This window comes from Aplidium turbinatum, chromosome 3 (assembly GCF_918807975.1).
Source record: "Aplidium turbinatum chromosome 3, kaAplTurb1.1, whole genome shotgun sequence".
Lineage (NCBI taxonomy): Eukaryota > Metazoa > Chordata > Ascidiacea > Aplousobranchia > Polyclinidae > Aplidium > Aplidium turbinatum.
In genome coordinates, this window is record NC_137474.1 from 45,227,830 (window position 1) to 45,248,918 (window position 21,089).

General features: G+C 38.0%; 3 protein-coding genes across 3 annotated transcripts; 1 reads left to right on the forward strand and 2 right to left on the reverse strand.

Moving 5' to 3' along the window:
- Nucleotides 1-372: 372 nt before the first annotated feature.
- On the reverse strand, nt 373-11,639 carry LOC145766370 (apoptosis-inducing factor 3-like). Its single transcript, XM_082578067.1, has 7 exons — nt 10,764-11,639; nt 9,063-9,250; nt 7,773-8,005; nt 5,967-6,098; nt 4,019-4,203; nt 3,288-3,451; nt 373-1,783 (listed from the first exon to the last, which is right to left on the reverse strand). The coding sequence occupies exons 1-7, from the start codon at nt 11,462-11,464 to the stop codon at nt 1,572-1,574; spliced, it is 1,815 nt and encodes a 604-aa protein (XP_082434193.1). The 5' UTR covers nt 11,465-11,639; the 3' UTR covers nt 373-1,571.
- Nucleotides 11,640-14,712: 3,073 nt separating this feature from the next.
- On the reverse strand, nt 14,713-15,688 carry LOC145767058 (uncharacterized). Its single transcript, XM_082578798.1, has one exon. It carries the CDS (start codon nt 15,532-15,534, stop codon nt 14,863-14,865), a length of 672 nt encoding a protein of 223 aa, XP_082434924.1. The 5' UTR covers nt 15,535-15,688; the 3' UTR covers nt 14,713-14,862.
- A 2,202-nt stretch (nt 15,689-17,890) lies between these two features.
- Nucleotides 17,891-20,580, forward strand: LOC145767381 (troponin C, body wall muscle-like). Its single transcript, XM_082579192.1, has 5 exons — nt 17,891-18,066; nt 18,292-18,435; nt 18,844-19,013; nt 19,756-19,855; nt 20,074-20,580. The coding sequence occupies exons 1-5, from the start codon at nt 18,018-18,020 to the stop codon at nt 20,118-20,120; spliced, it is 510 nt and encodes a 169-aa protein (XP_082435318.1). The 5' UTR covers nt 17,891-18,017; the 3' UTR covers nt 20,121-20,580.
- The last annotated feature ends 509 nt before the right edge of the window (nt 20,581-21,089 follow it).

Here is a 21,089-nt window from a genome sequence, read left to right on the forward strand (position 1 = left end):
AGGAGTGAGCATCTGTTGTCCTTTGCTTTAAACTTTGCATTGGATTGTTTTTAGAAGATCATGCTTTTTCGCCGAAAAAACTACCTTTTCCCTCATTAATTACAGTAGAACTCGCCTGTATTGAGACCTTCCAAAGTTTCGCCTAAGTCACTATAGCCAAATTATTATTCTACTTGCAAGTTTCCTTTACTGGATCCGAATTATTCTCAAAGACCCAGCAAATAATATTTGAACAGCTTCATTTAAAGCAGTTGAAGGCAAATATAGAATCTCTGCATCAACAGTAAACTAAATCCTAAGCTTGCATGATCACTGATCATCCTAAAACTACTCTGTAAACTTGATGCTGCAAAAGGAACAAGACAATAAGATCAGTAATATTGTAACAGGCGATGTAATTGAAACAAGTGGACGGTTTCAGCCACACAATGAAAATGTTAGCTCTGCACACACACAAGATGTCGGGCGCAGGCTAACATCGTTGTTCTGTATGCAGATGACAACATGTTTTGAAGAAAACATCATCAGCTATTCAAGAAATATAAGCAACAGCACACAATCTTAGGTCTCGCTCCAAAGAGCGATTCCAATAAGGAATTAAGATCTTTCACATTGGTTCAACATCTGCAACGTTGAAGAAAAATAAAAGATTTTCGGTTCAAATCAAGATTGCTATAACAGGGATTTCATTGCATCTTAAAAATATTGACAGATTTTTTGTCCATGCTTGGAATTCTCAGAAGGTTGTTATTAAATAAAATCCTTTTCGCAAACAAGTTTTTCTAACCAAACCATTTTTTTACATTGATTCAACGTTTGCGGAGATTGAAGCAATGTCAAAAACGACTGATTTTCTGGCTGGAAACACTTCAAAACTTAACATTGTGATTTGGAGTCGGGTGGTGGCAGTTTCCTGCAGAATAGGTTATGAAGGTTTTCCAACCCACCAAAGAGATGCCCTCGTTTAATCACGTGTTTATCTCGGTTACGTCATCGATGACATAAGAAAATCGTCATAACCATACAACGTTAACAAATTAAACTCAACAAATGTTGATGGCCCCAGAGGTAATCTAGTTACATAGGGGAGGAGGATGTACCACGAGATGTGGGTTGGAACGTAATAAATGCGGGGAACCCCACGCCCGGACTTTTCAAAAGTATATCTCAACAAGTTAATTCATTAATATTTTCACAACACGAAATAATATGGCACTCACACAACATGGATAGGCATCTAAGAAAATCATTGCAAAAGAAACTCCATTATCTTGACCATAGAGATCACTCCACCGCATCTTCGGGATCAGGATAAAATCATTGTCCTGCCATGGCGTCGGAAGGGGGATGCTCAGTTTAACATATTAGAACAAAGTGTTATTAGCAACCATTTTATACGTTTTCGTCAAACTTATTTGCCGACGTTTTTAAATATGTCTACCCATCTTTCCCATGGCAGAACTGAAATATCAATCTTGAATACAAACACTCCAATGAACATGATCTAGCAAAACGCAACACATTTTTTGAGTTGGTATCATGATCTCAGACGTAACAGTAATGATAAAGTCTCAGAACTTATGGCTTTGTTCGCTCATAGCTAGCACAACACTTTTCTCCATCTTCTCTCCAGCCAGCATCTTCTGCGCAAACTCCGCCGCTGCAGGATCGTAGTTCATCGTTGCCACAGCAACCACAGTGTTGCCCGACGTGTAGTAAGCACAGAACTTGCCGTCGCCTACGTCACCGACTATCACTATGTCGTCATAACCGACTCCGTAACCTGAAATTATAATATCACGTCACAGTGGCAAAGGATAACTCATTAACCGCACGTTTCCAACAATTTGTCTCCCTTGATTCCGGTACGTGGACATGTTTTTCCATCCACCAACCCGAGCAGTTTCCCAAGCAATGGAACTATGGAGATTGAAGATACGCAACTTGTAAAGTTTAATATTTCATATCGTTGTCACTTGAAGGTTACAGCAGTGCTTGTTTACGTTGAATTAATGCAAAAGAAATCAAGTTGATCGTGACAGCGTGCCATGAATAATGTAGTCAGCAGTGGGGTTAATGAAGTCATGATGACGCACGCGCGGGTTATGGTCACCTTCTTGTGACGTCATGACCCAGCTATTGTCTTTGCCAACATAGATTGCATGAATGATGACAGGACATGAGCTGATGTTTCGATTAGCTATGAACATTGGAACTCGTCAACAAATTATTTTCCTCCCACAAAATGAAAGAGACAAGTACCTTCATTTGCCAATCAGATTCGGTAATAGCACTGCACACAGTAGTGTACTTACATCACAATAACATACATTATTCATAAACATAGAGGAACGCATTTAAAAGTAAGCTCAGTGTTGAATAAATCAAGCTGATTAGCCAGGAACAGCGAAAGATCATTTGGTCATCAAGTCAACTGCTCCAAACCACAAAATGAAGTTGGCAAAGAGTAGGTGAGGGTTTGTACCAAGCAAACATGAATTGAATAATAATATATGACTAACAGAGAGCGTCCTTGTAAGAACGTGATAATCAGTTCAAGTGGGAGATGAATTATGCAGCAACTCGGCCAAATCACTAAAAACCTTATCATCTCTGCAACTCTTATATTTCCAGAGAGGATGAGCAAGAGGGTTCATTAAAATGGAACGATTATAGGTTGACATGAAACAGGTTATTGAGCAACATCGATAAGTTGTCGAACTTCATATATAGCCGAGATAGCTGCTCAGACCGGACATGTTTGTCCGCCGTCAACAAAATCGAATTTCGAGGCCTGTGAACTTTGATTAGTTGCCGAACTTCATGACACTTTCAAATAAAACAAAATTTTGTTCACATCTGCAATTACACTGTGAGATCCTTTGCATCCACTTTCTTGATTAAGTGACGTCGTTGAAGCAAAAGAAGAGTTAAGTTACAACGTACAAGAAGGCTTTCAACACTGCGCATTTTGATTAGTATGAAGCCGCAACGTCAGAGATGGGTTGGACATCTTGAACGAACGGATGAAAACAATTTGACAAAGCGAGTTTGGAATAAGATGATGACAGGAAAACTGAGAAAAGAAGACCAAAGAAAACATGGTAAGACACTTTAAAGGATGACCTGATAAAAATAAATATGAAAATTGAAGATGTCAACGACAGAGAGAAGTGGAGAAGACAGCTGGTCGACCTCTGATGTTTCGGGATAAGACCAGGCTCCTTTAAAGAAAAATGAGAGAGTGCCGTTGCTTAGAAAGGAAATCTAATCCAGTCCATACTAACCTGTGTAGCGCAAACTCTTGCCATATTGCTGGGTCCAAAAGAAAGGAACGGAATTGACGTTTTGAAGATCTGACTTCCCAACGACCATGTTGGTGGCAATGGTCCTCCCGTGATAGTGAGCCATCTGCCAATGCTGGATATTGGAAGGCTGCCAGTCGCGCAGTCTGAAAGAGAAAACTTGTCAGTAATTTCACGATAAAAAATTAACCAATTTACATGATTTTTACGTCTGCAGACGTTGAATTCATGTAAAAAAGTTAATCTGTTTATTGTGTAACAATATAGCAGACGAAAGAAAAAACAATACTTTTATGAACGTGTGTAAACTAAAGTACGAACTTCTGAGATTGATAAGAATCCTAATGTTACTGGTACCTAGGGCCGCAGCCAGCACAAAATTTCGGGGGGGGGGGGAATAAATATTTTTTCACAGGTGAGTAAATTCGTCAACGAGTCTGGGGGACATCCCCAGGAAATACTCATAATGAAAATTTGTCAAACGGTGCTGTAACAGGGTGTGGAATATATATTCGTTTCAAATTAAAATATTTCGGTGGGAGGTAATTGCTGTCCCCCTGATCACACCCCTGCTGGTACCGTACATATAATCTTAAGCACAAGGTTGAATTACTCAAATTTTACGATATGTGTGTTGTGATGAATGAATACAAATCGAAAGTGATATATATAATAGCTATTGTTGTCATCATAATCGCGCATCGTCCACCCACCTTTGAGGGAACATGGATATGTCACCACCGGCGTATATGTTCTCGAACGGTTCCTTAGTGTCGGCTCGCAACGCCCTCATATGGCGGTCCACGTGAACAAATCCATGACTGGTCATTGAAATGTTGCTCCCCTTAAGGAATTCGGTGGCAGGAATGACTCCCACCCCGGCAATGACCAGGTCTGCCTGGAAGGAAAGCGATAATAATAATCATGTTTTTATTTGCGCCCATTGCGATAACATACAGTACACTGCGATCACAGATGCGATACAACAGACGACAGAAAGCAGCGAAGTGACATATAGGCTAGTCTTCGAGTCAGCTGCTCCCCTTATTTTCCATGCCATTAAGTGTCTTTGCCGAGACACAGCCGCGTGCTCTGGAGCGGTGTCGAACCCACGTTCTTTCGAACGTCGCGCAGACGTTCCCACCACTCGGCTAAGCAACCGACAAAATGTCAACAACTAGCATTAGCAACAACATCATCTACTTTGTCACAAGGTTCATCCGTGACTCAACAGCCAAACCTTTCTGGTGCGGTACTTAGAACCTAACCCAAGCACACTGTCTGTATCCTACACTTAATGGGTCACAAGTATTTTATAAAATTGCTTTTTCTGGATTGATTTCCACGTTATATAAACGTTCAGCTTTATCCAAATGTCCTTTGTGCAGATACAAGCAGTGCTTTACACCAAGTTAATGTTACTTTTGTATATCAAAGCTGCACAAACAAACTTGAACAAACGAGTCAGAGCTTTCATAGAGTGACCGGAGGGAAGTTGCATGTCAACGTACAGGCAGCAATAAGTCAATGATGACGTAATCACTGTACTGTATACCCAAGCCTTGCAACAATCATAGAGTCGTGCAGGGCTTGTGAGATAAGCAGCCTGCTTGAACGTGCGGAAAGTTTCTATTTAAGAAGCGAATGGGAAAGGAACGGAAACGCTAATTCTGCCGAAGACTTTCTTAGATGCACATACGCGGTAACACTACAGTGTTCAACAGTTGGTGTCGCAAAACTCAAGTTGACATTCATTATATTGAAATTACACCAACAACCGATTGTTTCTGCATTGACAATTGACCTGTATCGAAGCCAGAAGCTACTGACTTATCAATAGTGAACTACCAGAACTGAAGTTAGTAGTTAGTCTTCATTCTGACAAGTATTATACAGTTTTTGCAAAACAAATCAGTTATCACAGTCTGTTGCTGGAAGTACTGTCATGTAACCGATTTCTACCATACATCCACTAATTTTGTGTTAAAAAAGAAAGAAAATTAACTTCATGATCCCCCACAAAGCATTTAATTTAAAAAACAGTATTTCTCAACCAAAGTAATTGCACAACGGTAACTACCCAGTAAACTCTATTTCAAAACAAGTTATGGTTTCCTCTGTCTACAACTCGATATTGGAGTTCCACATCAGTCCAGAAAGGTCCAGTGTCCTAGGTTTTTTTTCAGTCATTTATCGGTCATTGACCGATTTCTTAGCAAAATGTCCGAAAAAAAAATATAGTCAATTCGGTCAAAATGTCCGAAAAAAATATCTGTGGCCGGGTGTTGCAAGGTTGAGTTTCGCTAATGAACGTTGAAGAAACGTTTGTCTGTTCTAACTTTTCTCAGATAAAACACAACAATAAAAAATGACCGAATTTTTTCAAGTCATTTCGGACAAATGACCGAAAAGTATCAGCGAAAAAAAAACCAGCGGGCAGTGTCTGTATGGAAGTTGTAGTGGTATAATAAAGGAATTATATGCAATGCATGGATATAGATATTGGATCTGCTTTTAAAACCACCTTCAAAGTTGTTATGGAATAACAATGCGTCCATTACGGCGACAAAGGGCAAAGTTGCACACAAATAGGTTTTAATCTGCGGAATTAGACGTTTATGGCTCTAAAGTCTCTCATTGCAAGGAAGTGAACTACGGTACCTTGAGCTCTGAACCGTCCTTAAGCAAAGCTCTCTGCACATCTCCGCACTCGCTCTGCAGCTCAACCATGGAAGCGTTCATGTAAAAGTTGACGCCTTTACTCTCATGAAGTCGCTGGAGGAAGGAGCCAACCTGGGAACAGGAAGCATTGTGACGTCACTGATACTTCATCATCAGAAATGCATTGCTTGATAAAATACATTGGTAATAATGCACAAAGGAAGTGTCCGTTACAAACGAGCATACACTTCTTGTAATATCTTATAACAATTGAACGTTGTTGTTTTTTCGTTCTTTGTCTGCACCGTACCTGTTGTGTTGTTAGAGGGGTTCTGTGTAACCTTCGTTCTAACCTGAAGGTTGCACTACCATTTTTTACTGCACTAATATATCGCATGTTGTAGTATTTGTTGCTATCACCGCGGATGTTTTAATGACGAAAAACACTGACACAATTGACAAAGTGACCGTTACAGAGCGCTGACAGCAACGGAAGCGATTTGTTTTGAGTTTAACAAGCTTCAAGTCAATGTATTTTGTTTGAAAATCAAAGCAAAGCAGAAAAGAAAGTTTCATGGAAAATGCATTATTACATCATTTACAAAAATACACTGGGGGTATTCCATGGGGAGCACAAGTTGCAAATGCGGGAAGGAGCAAACAATGCAACATCTACTCGAATGCCCTGACAGGTGCTCTGCGCAGGATTTGGCCGAGTTCAACGGTAGAACAAGAGCTTGCGTGATGCTCTGGGCTACGGCCGTGTGACACACCATTTACAAAAATTAACTCTCTCGCAATCTCCTGCAATTAACGACGCTGCTAAGAAAGTAGATGGGTTCGACTGGGGTACGTTTAGCCCTTTGAGTGTAAATCTTATCATCAAGATGGAGAAGTTAACAAAGCGGGTACCGAAATGGATCGGTCAGGATCAAATTCAATTATATAATATATTAATTGGTGGCCTAAATTTTTCTGTAAGGAGTTAACCTGAGATACACAAAAGATCACAGGTTATCATGTTGCCTTTAAAGCAGGGCTGTGGAGTCGGGCAAATATTATACGACTCCGATTTCAGTGTTGCCAGATTTTTTAAGTTTTTGCTTTGCCTTTCATCATTGTTTATTAATTTAGTTTCATCTTAAGAAGTTACAATCGAAATTGAAACAAGAACTTTTCCAAAAACTAGCAAGACCAAACATGTCTATTTTCTGGTATTAGGACACAATACGAACAACAAGAAACAATATTTTTAAAAAAGATTTTACACGGTTTTATAATGTGCTTTCTGTAGAACTGGGAAGAAAACATCAAAAATATGAAAAAAAACAGTTTTTTGCAATTAACTTTTTTTCCGTTGCAGATAGGGTAGTAAAATGTATTAAGCGCAGATAGGAAGTTGGCCATTCCGTACAAGTTGACACCTTACACGTCTTCCTATCTCCTTCCGTTACCGAGATATCGCATATTTCCTGCAAATTTCTCCACGCTTCAAATTTCAAACTTTGGGGGGGCCGCGCACCCTCTAAAAGTCGTCCGATCGAAAAAATACTTTGGATCAGCAAAATCCGATCTGATTAGACCCCAAGCATTTTTGATTTCAAAAATCGTGAAAAAATGAAACATCCCAGTATATATGTAATGTATAATACCGTTTTGTATCAAGCCGGAGTCGGCCTTGTTTTTAATGACTCCTACTCCGGACATGCCAAAATCCGTCCGACTCCACAGTCCTGCTTTACAGCTCATAGCATGTTTGTATGGTAGTTCATTAACAACAAATGAAAATTGTCAAATGTACCGTACCTCAGTTCCCAAGACTCGTTCGAAGGGAACACTAAAGAATTCACAAACGCTGACAGACTTTGCTTTCCCCACCAGCGCAGAAGCAAGTTCCATCCCAATGAAGGATGCGCCACAAATCACGACATCATGATCCTTGGCTTGCTTCGAGATGGCATTGGCATCATCTGGTGTCCGAAGAACGAAGACATTTTTCAGATCCCAGCCAGGAATAGGTAGAGTACGAGGTCTTCCACCTGAGATAACGGATACACATTTACTAATTTATCATAAAAATGAAAATTTATAGAGTTGCAAATCTACATAATCCTGACCTGAGGCCTAGGATTCAATGCATGAGCAGTTTACAAAACTATCCAAGCCCACAAAAGTTCCTTTTTTTTACGTCGTTTCAATGTCGTTAGATGCAAAAAAGCCAACTATTGCTGACTGGGATGTTCAATGCATTTGTATGAACCCACGTGATGTGCTTCACATTGATTCAACCTTTGCAAGAAATTAAAACAATATTTCAAGTTCTAGAAACCCTTTTCTGATTTATTCATGGTTTAGGTGCATTCTATAGGACCAGTGAATATGTGATAGGTAAATAACAGAAAAGGTCATGAAAACAAGAAATAAAAACAATTCAGTGACAAAGTCTCTTTACTTTACAATAGAAAACAAACCCTTTGTTGGTTTTGCATAAATTATGCAAACGTAAAAGAAAAATTTAATTACATTTGAAAAAAAAAAACAAATGGCGTTAGTTCATGGATGGTTTAAAGCTACATAACTCTAAACTCTCAAAACACCCACGCGATGATATCAGCTTACTACACTACAAGTTAAAATAGATTGTTACATCACCAGGGCATAAAAAAACATCAACAGCCATATATACTAAATACTACCGTATGTGACCAAAACAGGATTCATGTAATTTATTTCTTAACACAAACAAAAACTATCTACAAGGCAAACCAGATGACAGCAAAAGCAAATCTTTGTAGAAAAAACACAGCTTGGTTTAAACAAATATTTTTGGCATATATACATAAAAGTATAAACAAAGCTTAAAAATGGCTCATTAAATTGCAATTGCATAGAAATACAAAATCTAGAGCATTGATTTATTGGCATGTATGCTGTGAAACAGGACGCACCTAATATAAAAATCCCTCAGGCCTGTATGTTGATGCATTATATATATTATGTTTTTACGTAAAAATAGTAGATTTGCAAATTTCTTATTTGCCAAGAACATTAACTGCAGATTGTTAGATGGATAAAAGCCAAATAATTTATTCAAACCTGTGGCAACCATAAGTTTGTCAAAGTGTATCACATCTCCATCATCAAATAAGACGCTTTGTTCGATTGTGTTAACACTTTTGGCCCGCTTTCCAAGCAATATTTTTATGTTGACTGCATCGTAGAATTGCTGTGGTCGTAGGTAAATGCTCTCAGGTTTCACATCCATAGCTTTGCTCAATTTTGTTCTACAGTTCACAATAGATGAATCAGAGAAAAATAGTGAGAAATATACAAGTAAAACATAAAAAAAATTGACAAAATGCAACACAATTTTTTCTGTGTTGGGATGCATTACAAACACACCTGACAAGCTCACAACGTCTCAATGCAACCCAATGCTGAACATATGAGCTTGTAACATTGGCACTTCATAAATTTTTATGGCACAATAAATAACACCATAACATATATATATACAAAACACTAATGCGGATCTTAGCCTTCTACTAGCCTTTGCTTAGCATCACAGTCAGGAGTGTCACATAGCCTATGGCCAAGCATATCCACCAATGCTGTCTACTATTTTTGCAGTAAATTTGCAACATGATTAATTTTTTAACAAAGTTTTGGCATGAAGAATTATTTCTTTGATCTTGTCTGAAGAAAATAGGTAAAAACTCCTTGATGAACTTGAACCAGAAGAATTAACAGGGTAAATAAGTATCAGCATTATTGTGTCATTCTTGTATGGTAACATGTTAGATTTCTAGTGTGTACTAATATTGTGATTAACCTGACTACTTCATATATATTATAATACCATCTTGAATAAAAATGTTATACAATGCAATAAACAAAATGCAATATTGAAGTTACCATATCAGGCCTCGAAATTCACGGCGGACATGTCTGCCGTCACAGCATGTGATGTCCGCGGGAAGTACCATCTACATCGGTCATATTTGTCAGCCGAGAAATAACACAGGAACTAGCGATACAAATCGTCATTGCATAGGCTAGCACGAACAATTGTTGCGAGAATATAATTTCCAGCGCATTCTAGCGTGCATATAGAAAATGTGAATACTGTATCCCTTAGCTTCCATTCATGCAGGAAAACTTTTGATTTTTACATTGCTTCAACGATTGATGACATTGAATCAGCGTAACAAAGGTGAATTCTTCACTAAGAATCGATAGGAGTACGGGTACTTCTACACTAATCACGCGCAATTTAGTTCAAGTTTTGCGTCACAATGTCTGGCTTTGATCTCCGAGTAACATTGATATGGCAAGGTTGGTTACAAAATTAGAATTATACAACTAGGCTATGAAAAAAGCCTGTGAAACTTTGTACAGCAGAAAATAGTAGCGTTAATGTAGTAGAAGTTATCCGACTCGTGCTCAGACCATTGTGACGCAATAAGCCACGCGACCTCGTTCGGTGGAAGTTAATCAGTTATGTGACGTATTGACCAGCTACACGGCGCTTTGACTGGTCTGATGAAAGCCTTTCAAAATGACTTTACTGAAATATCAAAAAGCCTTCTAATACCGTAGCTATAGTTCTCAAATGGCGAAGAATTATCAAGATAAAGTGATTAAGCATGACGATCGACGGCTAAAACTGGTGTGTCCGCCGTGAGACTTAATTTGTCCGCCGAGATGGCTTCTCAGACCGGACACGTTTGTCCGCCGTCACCAAAAACGAATTTCGAGGCCTGCATATTCTTATGCATACTGGTACCGGTACCATACCTGTCATAAGGTAGATGAGTCTCCATTGTAGCTATAGTAATTGTGCCAGTAAACGATTTTTGTCGTAAGGTTTCAGCACATGTCACAGAAGTAGGTCCTCCTCCAATAATCAAAACATGAGGACCATCTTTGTCTTCAGTTTGTACCATAGGCTTGTAGCGCTTATGGCTAGCCAAAGCAGATTTGGAAGCACGAATAACAACTTTATCACCATTTTGAATTAAAACTTCATGCCTTGGAACACAATCAAGACCTGGGTAGTCCTCTATATCTCCAGTTCTAATATTAAAACAAGCTCCATGCCAGGGGCACCGCACGCGTCCATTTTTTAGTGCCCCTTTGACAAGAGGAGCCCCATAATGAGTGCATTTTGGCCCAATAGCACTGTACTCTCCTTGATCACGCACAAGAAGAGCCTTTGAATCTCCGATACTAATTTCTCTCATCTCTCCATCTTTCATATCAGTAACTTTGCAAGCATATGCTTCTATCATCTCTTCTTTGCTTGTATTTCCACCCATTTTTATTTGCTTTTGATATAAATTTATACTCGTACGAAACTTGAGCAGCTGTCTTTTATAAGAAATGGCATTAAACCACACAGCTTGATTATAAACAGACAAGTTTCTGTAAAATAAATGTGCTGCTCTTTGAGTTAGTGCACTTCTGATTATTTGTATTGAACTGCGCTGCAAAGGCATTTGCAAAACTGAATGCAAACTGCCAATCCTCTTACTTTAGGTCTTGGCTAGCCCCACAAGGATAAAAATGCAAAAATTTCTGTAAAAGCGGATAAACACAATTCAGTTCGTGCAATGATGTTTCAGTTGAGCGTGATACAGCAGAAATTCAATTCATCCCAGAACAAACATTCCAGCAAACTTCTTCCTTTCAGCATATGAAAAAGTAAACAAAAATATCACTTTTTGCTTTGATACACTTGACTGCACTTACCTGTAGTATCCGCAATTAACCGTAAACTTTAAACATGTATTTTTTTAAGCAAGGAAATGATTTTTAAATATTTAATCTGCACGGAAAAGCCAGGCTTCTTCGAAAACAAAAAGGTTAAAAAATTAATTTTATCTGAAACCACGCAGGATGCTGACAATAGGCCTACCAATTATAAATAATTCAGATAATATGAAAATAATAATTCAGATAATATGTTCATTGTGATGGCTTTTTTGCTTTGAACATTAAGTTTGTTTTAACAAAAAACACCTTAAGCGAGTAATGTCGGTCTGGAATTGCATGCGGGAAGTGATTTTCTGATGTCTCTGGATTTATTAATATTCAATTGAACACTGAGAATATGTCCTTATAATGTTTGTAATGTATTGTATTGAGTTTAAATTTAACCGTTGTTATTGCGTTCATAAACGTAGTTGCACTGATGAGAATTTAATATTCGAAAACGCGTTCTGCAACACTGTTTTTTGCACTCTGCAATGCTTGATGCAGATTTATCTGTAGATTTCCATCACGCATTGAAGCGGTGATCTGATAATGAAATTTTCTACGGTTTGAGAAAAAGTTTTCTCTACCTATAAAACGTTGAATGGTAGTTTAATTAATTAATTATAAATAAGTTTATGAATGATAAAGAGTGTTCTCAAAATTATTCGTTATTCCTGGTAGTTTCGCATTCTTGTAGACAATGTAGAGGATTTTGACACAGGGCCGGTTACCGAGATTGGCAGAGTGAAGTGTTATTGCCGGTTAATTATTCCATTGACTAGGTGCCGCTGAATGGAGAGCAGTCCTGAAAATGCGTTGCTCAAGCGCACACCTTGAGAGTCGAACGAGCGCCGCATGATCTTGAGCCAGGTGCGTAACCATTGAGCTAACGGGCATCTACTAGGTGCCGCTTTTCGCTGTCAATTTTCGTAAGTGGGCCTGCATTTGGGCCCGTTTGTTGAAAGCTTGTAAGCTACAAGAATACAAGTAGGCCCATGTAAAACTGTCAATATTAAGCTTTTAGAGAAACTTTCTCATTTCAAAGAGAACGATGCCGAAATAACCTATCAAGTTGGCTAATTTCTAATAGGAATAGGCTATATAAAATATAGGTCATAGAAACTTGAACATATTGGACAAAACTAAATGAGAATGCAACTAATGATAACCTGCTCAACTTAGGCTATAGGCTGCTGTAGCCTGCACTAAAACAAGAATCAGTCATTCGAATGTTTGGAGGCAGATAACTCAGTGCTAATGGGAGAAGGTAGATTTTAGTGGGTTCACAAAAACGCCTGATTTTACCAAATGTCGAACCTGTAGTGGAAGAAGCGTCAAAAAGCTAAAAAGTGGAAATCAAAATTTGAGGAAGCATAAATCTTAGGTTAGGCTATAGCAGGAGTCGAGAACCTTTTTAAGCAAAAGAGCCATGAAAGCTATGCTTTTGAAAATATATTTCTGTGAGAGCCAAAGAGTATTATGCATTAACAGTTAATAGGCTACAAGTGTTTGTAACGGCAGCTGGTGAGTTGCAAGTGTGGAGCCCCGTCTTCGCTGAAGACAAAAAAACAGCGGGGTCTGGGGACAAAGGGGACCACCAAAAGGTCCTTATTCAAATAGAATTACATTTCAATAAGAACTTTCTGATCATCTCTCTTTTAAAATACAACAGGCTGTAGAGGTTTTAGAAGGTAGCCTAATAACTATATTTGACGTAATTTGCTCTGCTTGGCTTTTTTGCTTGGCATTGAGCACTTTTATAGTATGGTAGCCTATTAATAGTAACTTATTTATTGTGTAATACAGTAATGGATAAATATAATTCTGTAATTGAGTATAATTTTAAAAATGTAATTTTAAAAAACTACCTTCAATTTGATGCATTCTGAGAGTATTTTCAGCTCTAAATTGTGATGATAAAGTTACGATAAAACTTTTGCGTTTTGAAGTTTAGAAAATTAGATTTATCTGCGAGAGAGATGACGTCATCAAAAGAGCCACATATGACGCGCGAGCCATGGGTTCCTGTTCCTGAGCTATAGCCTAGGCCCTAGCCTCGACATAAATGATGAAAGATTTGTAGGCTGCTATAGTTAAAAGTTAAAATGTAAGAAGTGCAGGGTAGAAGGGCCCAGTAACGGACCCAGGGAGACACTTGGTCACGTTTGTAGAAGCTTTTGACGCAGGGCCATTTCACTCTAGAGCTCCTCAAAAAAAATCCTAGATCCACAATTGTAACGTTCTTTATCACATTTTACATTTGTCTGGCCTGCAATAACGACGAGCAGCGGACAGACGCTTGCTTTCTGATTGTACGATCCTGGTTCGACTTTTATCAGCTAAAGCTGACTGTTGAAAAGCACCCTCCCTTCTACCCAATGTGTATGATGTAGTATACTAGCACACTATACCAGTCTACTATAATAATGAACTCATTAGCATTTAGTTTCCTTGAATTTTTTCATTACATTATAACTTTTTATCAAATTAATATAAAATTTTCTTAAAAAAAAATATAACAAAATATTTATTTACTAATCAAACTTAAACAAACAGATTATTTTTGCTTTTGTGTGTTAGGGTAGTGAGACCATATCATAACTTGGTGATAATTTTTGACAACATGATAAAACTATTTTACTGGCGAATTATCGAGAGGGGGCATAAACGGCAAACCACGGCCTCTTACATTACCAAATATAAAAACTGTCACTGGCAACACTATTTTCTTATACTTTGTGTGAAACAGTGTTTGCATCAAAAGCGTCCTGATGAGCCATTTTAAATATATATCGCTCTTGAACTAGCTTGGACTGTTACGCAACTGAAAACCTATTATTACGATACTGTAGCCTGCAAAAACTTCTCTTCACCATTTCAGCTGGTAGCGTGCTCAAACTCGAACTGTAAAAACTCAGTGACGCAAGTGCTCAAACTGTAACTCAGCCATTCAGCACATTTCCTGCATTACAATACAAAGGAAGCTGTTAACGCAGTGCTTTCATTTATTGCCTCAAAACCTTACTAAAGATTTAACTTTTTCATTTTGTTCCACATGTCAACAGTATCCTTCAAAGCGCTGTTCAGGTTTCTGCTTTTCGATTGATGCGGAATTGAAACATTTGTAGCATTCTCTTCACTACCATGATGCCTTCATGCAGTCCGAAGAGAGCTTTTCCACCACGATGTGGAATATAAACCCCCCAAACAGAATCAACAGCGCAAGTGTTATCCCCTTCCTCAAAACAGGCCTCCCGACTTGACAAGCAAACTGTACCGAACCTCGCACTCCAAGCGTTGTCTCGTCTTCGAAGTGCGGTCGCTGCTTTGGTCTTGAAGTTGGTTCTGTTGCTGAGTCTGGTTCAGCCGCCGATGATGAAGTTGGTTTTGAAGCTGGTGTTGCCAGAATTGGTATTTCATCCGGCATTACCCGGCTTGGTTTTGCTGCTGTTGCCCGTGACGATACTGGTTTTGCGGCTGGCGTTGTTGAACTTGGTTTTGCTGCCATTGTTGAAAACATTGGTTTTGGCGCTGGTTGTGGTGGTGGTGTTGATTCAACTGGTGTTGATGTTGAATCCACCAGCGGTGGTGCTACTTCAACCGGTGCTGGTTTTACTTCAACTAGCGCTGGTTTTACTTCAACTGGCGCTGGTGTTACTTCTACTGGCGCTGGTGTTACTTCTACTGGCGCTGGTGTTACTTCAACTGATGGTGGTGTTACTTCAACTGGAGGTGGAGTTGGTTCCACTGATGATGGTGACAATGCAAAAGGTCGTGCAAAAGGTGAAACTTCTTCTTCATTTTCATCCATGGTGACAAACCAACGTTTTGTTTTTTGTTTTGTCTAGCGGTTAGACGTCTTTTCAGAGGCTTACATTTTATACTTTGTTTTGATATACATAATTTTGATCAGAACATCTTTGTATTTTTCACCAAGCATGTTTTTATGTCTTTTTTATGTTTTTATTACAATTTAATCAACCAATAGTTACTTTGTCATAACAATGAGTCTTTGTGAGATAATAAAGAAAAAATGATAAAGGTTTAATGTTAATTTCAGGTTAAAACATCACATCAGATCAGAACTGACGATGCACTAACGTAGTGCGAAATATATTTTCTGTTACATCTACTGACCACTGATCCCTGTTACCTTAGCAATTGAGGTTTTAGCAGGTTAAAACATCGTAACATATTAATTTCTATTTTATAACCTAATCAATACGCAATAATATCATATTATGACATTTATATTTTGTCATTAATGCGTCCGAAACAAGAAGGATACCACTAAGGCAGCACGTCAACGAGCGGGGAAAGACGGCAAAGAACTGGAAATTTAAAACGTCTCTGATTTGAATAATAACCTAATAATAATAAAATATAATGTCTGCCGAGATTTTTGAGTACTGGAGTGAGTCTAATTTCTGTAGCTATCTCAACCTCAAAATTTAAAGAACAAAACAGCAAAAACTGAAAGTCCATGCATTGACCGAAGCACAGTAAAATTCTATCAGAAATGAAACGTTTATTTTAACGTTTAGCGACATTATAATGATGCAAAAACATGATAAGCATTCTTGTGGAATCTTTTTCTCGGATTAAAAGAAGCTTCTATGAAAGCTTAATCCTGACAGTTTTGCAAACTTGTAGAGTCTTTCAACCACTGACGCAGACCTGGTCACCGAAAATGACAGAGTGAAGTTTACGATTGTTACTGAAGTAGATGACGAAGCTGGAAAGAAAATTTTAGATTGGCAAATGAAATGGTTGGATCATTGGATGGAAAACGTCATCCAACATGAATTATAATGGTTTGAAAACGTTGCAATAGTATTGAAACATGATTTTTTTGGAGCAAGATATAATTTTGAGGGGGCAATTGCCTCCCAGACCAGACCGCTCCGTGTGTCTGTGAATTATTGCATATCCTAGGTATCACTGTATAGAAAGCAGTTTATGGAATGCGTTGATCAAGCGCCCACCCCGAAAGCCGAACCACCGCTGCTTGATCTTATCGTTTTCCATTCATGGTGGTACTTAACCAATTGGGCAATCGGGGAGGACGAGAGACTTATTTCAATGAGTTTCATCGAACGTCACAATGGCTAGCTTAACTCAAAAGCAAACCCCTTCGCTAATATTTTGCTTCAAACATTCTATAGTTGGAATTGGAAGATGTGTTTACATCAAAATTATATCCACTGGTCCTATTTCAATTATATCCTCCTCCCTCCCTCGGTACAAACCTTTAGGGGTGCAGTGCCTGGTCTAGGCTGCTCTTCTGTGCCCTTCAAAACATCAAAAGTATATCTGACAGATTTACAAGGTGATTAATAGCTGATCTATGAACTGATATGACAGTTAAGGTCTATTGTCACGTGTTCATTGCGTCACTATCACCATTGACCACATCGTCACCTTTGCACAAAAAGCGGTGAGCGATTCAAAACAAAACCAGTCGGCATCGACGCGATAACAAACCGAGCAACTAGCTGAACGTCATTGAAAACAACTCGATAGTGCAAACCACAACAACCGAGATGGTAAGTTGATGTTAGTCAATGCAAGCTAACGTTTATTGAAATAGGAAGCTTAAAGACATTGTGCTTACTCTCAGCAATGACTATATCGATTAAGGGTTTTTCAACTAGGAGTGTTTAAATTGTTTAAATTTTCAGCCAGCTCAACTTGTATCGTATTAAGAACCTAAGTTTTAACGAAGCAAATAAGAAAAGTTGCATGACATGAAAAGTTAGTGTAATAAAACAAAATATTTCATTGAAAAATGTACTTCCAGATAATGTAAGAAGTGATGTAATGTGAATAATGAAATACTAAATGTATTCTATTTGAATAAGTATACAGACGAATCTACTAATTAACGCGGTTCAACCGGACTTTATATTACTATGCACAAGTTGAGTGTTCTTGCTAATCAGAAATAATTTACAACTGATTCGACACAGTTAATGCATTTTATAATTGGAAGTATTTTCAGGCTCTACCTGATGAACTACGTGAAGGTAAGGAGGAGGCTTGTATGATGATGTCACAGTACGAACTGTGATACAAATATTGTGCTTATGATTCTATTATGACGTTTTTCTTTGTTGTTGCTGTTTCTTTGATATTTTTTACTTTGTTTGGTATGAAGATGGTTGAAAACTTTGTGGGCCGTGTGGTCTTTCACTGTCATCCCAGCACCATTTAGCATCTTTATTTACTTGAGTGTTGTATTTGTAGTCTACGCGTTGCCGTATTGAAGAAATGAAAAGCATCAGATAGTCTACCATGCAGTGTCATGAGAACAAATTCAAAATGGGACATGGAATCTCACAAAGTATTAAAAAAAAAAACGAAAAAAAAATCATGAAACCGCTGAAATAGCAACTTCGAAAGAAAATAGTTTTGGTCCTACTGATGTTGAAAACTATTTATCAGATGTAAAAAGAATTATGTATCTTGTATGATATTTACCACAAAGGTGTGCCATACCCCTCAGTAGCTTCATTGAACTTTGCAGACTGCCCTCAAGTTTTTGGCTAAAGATTTTCTCCTCTTGCAGAGTGCATTGGCGCCTTCGAGATTTTTACTAATGGCTCTTCTGATGGCAAACTGGACGCCGACGCTCTTGGTAAAGTTCTCAAGATGTTGGGACAATCCTCAACGGACGAAGATGTGGATGAAATCATCCATGATTTTGCGGAAGGTTTTTCATGTTTATTTTATCAATTCTTGAATTGCTCTTGCAAAAAACAATGAGTGTAGTTTTCAAAGTGCCATTATCAAAAGTCACAGTTTTCTTAACTTTGGAGTCAGACTTGGAAAAAGTGCTTTTGGCAGTCGCCTAAAAGTTGTTGAAAATTTTCAGCTCGAAAAATGTGCCGAAGGTCACTTTGCAGTGTCACATATTGATGACAAGCAAAAAACATTTTTTTGTGAAAACAACAGAGTCCTATTGTAAGTTTGGGAACTTAATTTGCAAATTTTCATCTTGGTTTCAGCTCCAAAAGTGCCACCTGGATCCAACGCTGTTGAGCTGGAGAAAATTATATTGTTTTGGTTATTCTTATCATTTAAATTGTTATTATTCTAAAGCAACTGTTTGCTAACACAGGAAACACGATGTCTTTGGATGAGTTTCTTGACTTTATGACGCGGCAATTATCCGGCAACCAAGAAAAACGTGAAGAAGACCTCAGCAAAGAGTTCAAGAATCTTCTTAAGGAAACGTTTGTTTGGTATGATAAGGATGGGGATGGAATCATCAGTTGGAATGAGCTGAAGGTAAAACAAACACTTCTGGTTTGGTTTTGAATCTTCATCCTCGAGCTGACAAAGCCTTGATTGGCTATTCCTGGTAGTTTGACATATATACTTGTAGAGGCTCTTGACGCATTATTCCTGGTAGTTTCGCATTCTTGTGGAGGTTTTTGAACGCAGGGTCGGTTACCGAGATTGACAGAGTGAAGTTTTTCGATGCTTGAACTGTTGTTGTCAGGAAATTATTCCATCCAATAGGTGCCGCTGAATTGAGAGCAATCCTTAGAATGAGTTGCTCAAGCGCACACTCCGAGAGTCCAACAAGCGCCGTTTTGATTTTGAGTTTGGAGGTTAACCACTGACTTTTTTTGACCAAGTATAGAACATTTTCATTAGAAACGGCCTGATAGAATAAAACAGGACTTTGAAAACTAAGCCGAGTCTTACTTAGCCAAAACTGGATGCTCTTTGGTTCGACTTCGCTGTCTTGATGAAAACTAGATGAAGAACCATACTTGCCAAATCACATACAAAGAGGTCAAAATTATTCATTGATTTTGACCACGTTTTCTCCAAGAGCTTCTTGTGACCATGACCTCATCAAACAGCTACTTAAATTGTTTATTCACAAAAACGTAGCATTGTTTTTCATAAAGCGCATTATTTTCCTCATTGATAAATATCTGGCTAATGAATAAATAACGTGAAGGGTATAGTAGCTTAAGGATTCACAGAGTGGGTACTAACCAGTGCTTTCCTTATCCAGGAAGCAATGCAGAGCACAGGAGAAGTAATCCAGGACTGGGAAGTTGATGAGATGATGAAGGATGGGGATGAGAATTCAGACAAGTTAATTGACTTTGACGGTAAGTAGCCTATAAAACACACTGGAAGTTTTTTTCTCAAGCTCATTTGTAGTTGTCATGATAATTTGCTCACATCGCTTTGTGGAACATAGGAATCTTTTTTATGCTTTTTTGTTTTGAGGATTTCAGTAGCTTATTATCAGCACAAGGTATTTTTATGAATCAAGAAAGTGTGTTTTAACAAATTCATAACTTTCTCTTTATTTTCATCATTCCAGAGTGGATAAACATGATGAAGGAATTGGAGGGGCACATCCAATGTTGACGTCAAGATTCTGTCGCTTCCAAGCTATTTGAACAGAATTACGCAAGCAGTAGCCTGAGAAGCTGTTTGTTTTTTGAAAGCGATAACTCCATTTTGCTTTAGCAGCTTTTGCGTTATATTTTTGTTTTATTACTTGACCGTTTTGACATTAGGCTGTGTTTATGTGTTTTGCCATTTTATGATATCTAAAGAGATTTTTTCAATTTCTTTAGATTATTATTTATTCAATGAAATTATTTCGTGCAGACTAACGCAGGGTTGGAAATAGATCTGCAGTGACCCACGGAATCAGTGTTGTAGTAGGCCGTGTATCTACTAATCAGTTTCAAGACGTAATTAATTTCGAGAATATTTCTTCTACTTGAAGTGAAATCTCGTTTCATCTCTTGCTTTGTCCACATTTTGTTATGAATCGTATTTTTGACAATTGCTGCGAAAAATAAATTTTACAAATGTTGAGAATGGCAACACTATGGCTTAGTTTTCATGATTGAAAATGACCAAGACAGTAGTTTAGATTATGATGTGAGCCTACGTCAGCTGAAAGGTACGGCATGTCACAGGTAACTTTTGTAAGCATGTTCTAATCGCTGCTTGGTCGTGCGGAGTAAAAAACTAATCGAAACTGTCCAACTTATTTTACGTTTATATGTCTCAGTTAATGAAAACAAAACATCAAGCAATTATCTCAAACTCTGATTCAACGCGCGTGTTTGCCTGACTCATTTTCCAAATTTTTTATCCGCCAGAAGGTGCAAACGATCAACAATGTGCATTGTAGCCTACATAATGTACAATGTACATTTTCTTCTGCCAAAATGTATTTTATGATCTCTATTTGCAGAATTGCTTAATGTTATAAGTGTAAATTATATTTGAAAACCCTGCGTGGGCAAGAAAATATTTTGCACAAAATTACAACAAAAGAAACACTTGATAAAAAAAATGTACAATGTACATGAAGCAGAA